This window comes from Bison bison, unplaced genomic scaffold (assembly GCF_000754665.1).
Source record: "Bison bison bison isolate TAMUID 2011002044 unplaced genomic scaffold, Bison_UMD1.0 scf7180017864167, whole genome shotgun sequence".
Lineage (NCBI taxonomy): Eukaryota > Metazoa > Chordata > Mammalia > Artiodactyla > Bovidae > Bison > Bison bison.
The window spans coordinates 7,237,765-7,239,193 of record NW_011494739.1 but is presented as its reverse complement, the minus strand read 5'-3'; the positions used below and the strand labels follow the sequence as shown (position 1 = coordinate 7,239,193).

Genomic DNA, 1,429 nt, shown 5'->3' with positions numbered 1-1,429 from the left:
GTGCCACCCACTCAGGTGTCTGCCTCTGCCAACCAGGCTCCGCTCAGCCACCTGAGGAGGAAAGACACGCGCCCAGCCCCTCCCTGCGTGCAGTCATGCCTTACCTTGTGTCCGGAGTGCGTGGACGAGGTCTGGGCCACCAGCAGCCGCACTGCAGCGTCCCAGCGCTCAGCCGTCTGGTGGTCCCATGCCGTCACGGTGAAGGCCACCTGCTCGGAGGGGATGCGCAGCTCCCGGGTGGCGAAGACCGTCCCGTCGGCCCCGACCTTGAAGTCCATGCTGTTGGTCTCGTAGTGCGTCCCCTTGGTCCCCAGGCAGCTGCTGAACTTGACTGCAAGAGAAGGGGGATAAGGTCAGGGTGGGTGGCAAAGCCTGGCGGGCAGGCACCTGCTCAGAGCTTGAGTTCAGCTGCGGTCCTCCGTCTCTAACATGGGCGAGAAGGCGGTTACTTAACTGATTGCTTGACCTCCAGGGACGGTGTTTTATCTCTGTGTGTGCTTAGTTGTGTCTGACTCCGCGACCCCACGGACTGTATGTAGCCCTCCAGGCTCCTCTGTCCAGGGATTCTCCGAGCAAGAATACTGGAGTGGGAGGCCATTTCCTCTTCCAGGGATCCTCCCGACCCAGGGATCGAACCTGCCTCTCTTGCATTGTAGGAGGATTCTTTATCACTGAGCCTCCAGGGAAGTCCAGGGGTTTTTATCTCTACCTCCTGGGAATCAGCTGGGGCCTTAGAAAAAGGAACAATGACAAAACACAAGGAACTTGCTTCATTCTCTCCGAAGCACAGCTGTTCTCACCTCTGCAAACTCATCTCCCTCTCCCCCACTTAACTACCACCTCTGGGCTCAACTGGAGTCTTAGTCAAGTGGGGAGGATTCATGGATTCTCTAGTGATCTCGGGCAGCTGGAGCTTTCTCATGACCTGGAAGCAGGCGTGTAAGATGGACGGTCCATTGACCCCAAACATCCATTAGGCGCCTCCCATGACTCCATTGAGGGACCACTTGTGCCCCCTGCCCCCTCCTTGCAGGAAAAGACACAGCGGAAGCTGCCTGTTGCCTGGGGCCACACCAGGGCCTTTTTATCCATGTACTTCTGTAGCTGCCACCTGAAGCCATGGTAAATGACGAGGCACCCACAGCCAGTGTCACATTCTGCTGATGAAAGTAACGGATAAAGTTACTTAGCATTTATAAAAATATGGGTATCTCAGCAATTATGGTGGGAGGATTGGTTTTTTAAGCAATTTCACTGTCACAGCTTACATGATTTAATTACTATTTATTCTAGAAACTAAAAAAAGCTCCTCACTGTTAGTTCTGATAAAGTGTTTCCCCCGGGTTCACCTTTTATTGTTGGCTGCCTTGAAATAATAAATAACATGAACGTTCCCTCGTTTCAAATACTTCACTCCAGGCATCTCCCC

The 1,429-nt window shown here is 53.7% G+C and overlaps 1 protein-coding gene across 1 annotated transcript in view; it reads right to left on the bottom strand.

Annotated features, from left to right (window-relative positions):
• Positions 1-1,429, bottom strand: part of CDH4 (cadherin 4, type 1, R-cadherin (retinal)) — a 621,238-nt gene that overhangs the window by 126,856 nt on the left and 492,953 nt on the right. The window contains exon 9 of the mRNA XM_010841909.1: positions 105-331. Coding sequence (XP_010840211.1) covers positions 105-331 — 227 coding nt within the window. The remainder of the gene's footprint in view (positions 1-104; positions 332-1,429) is intronic.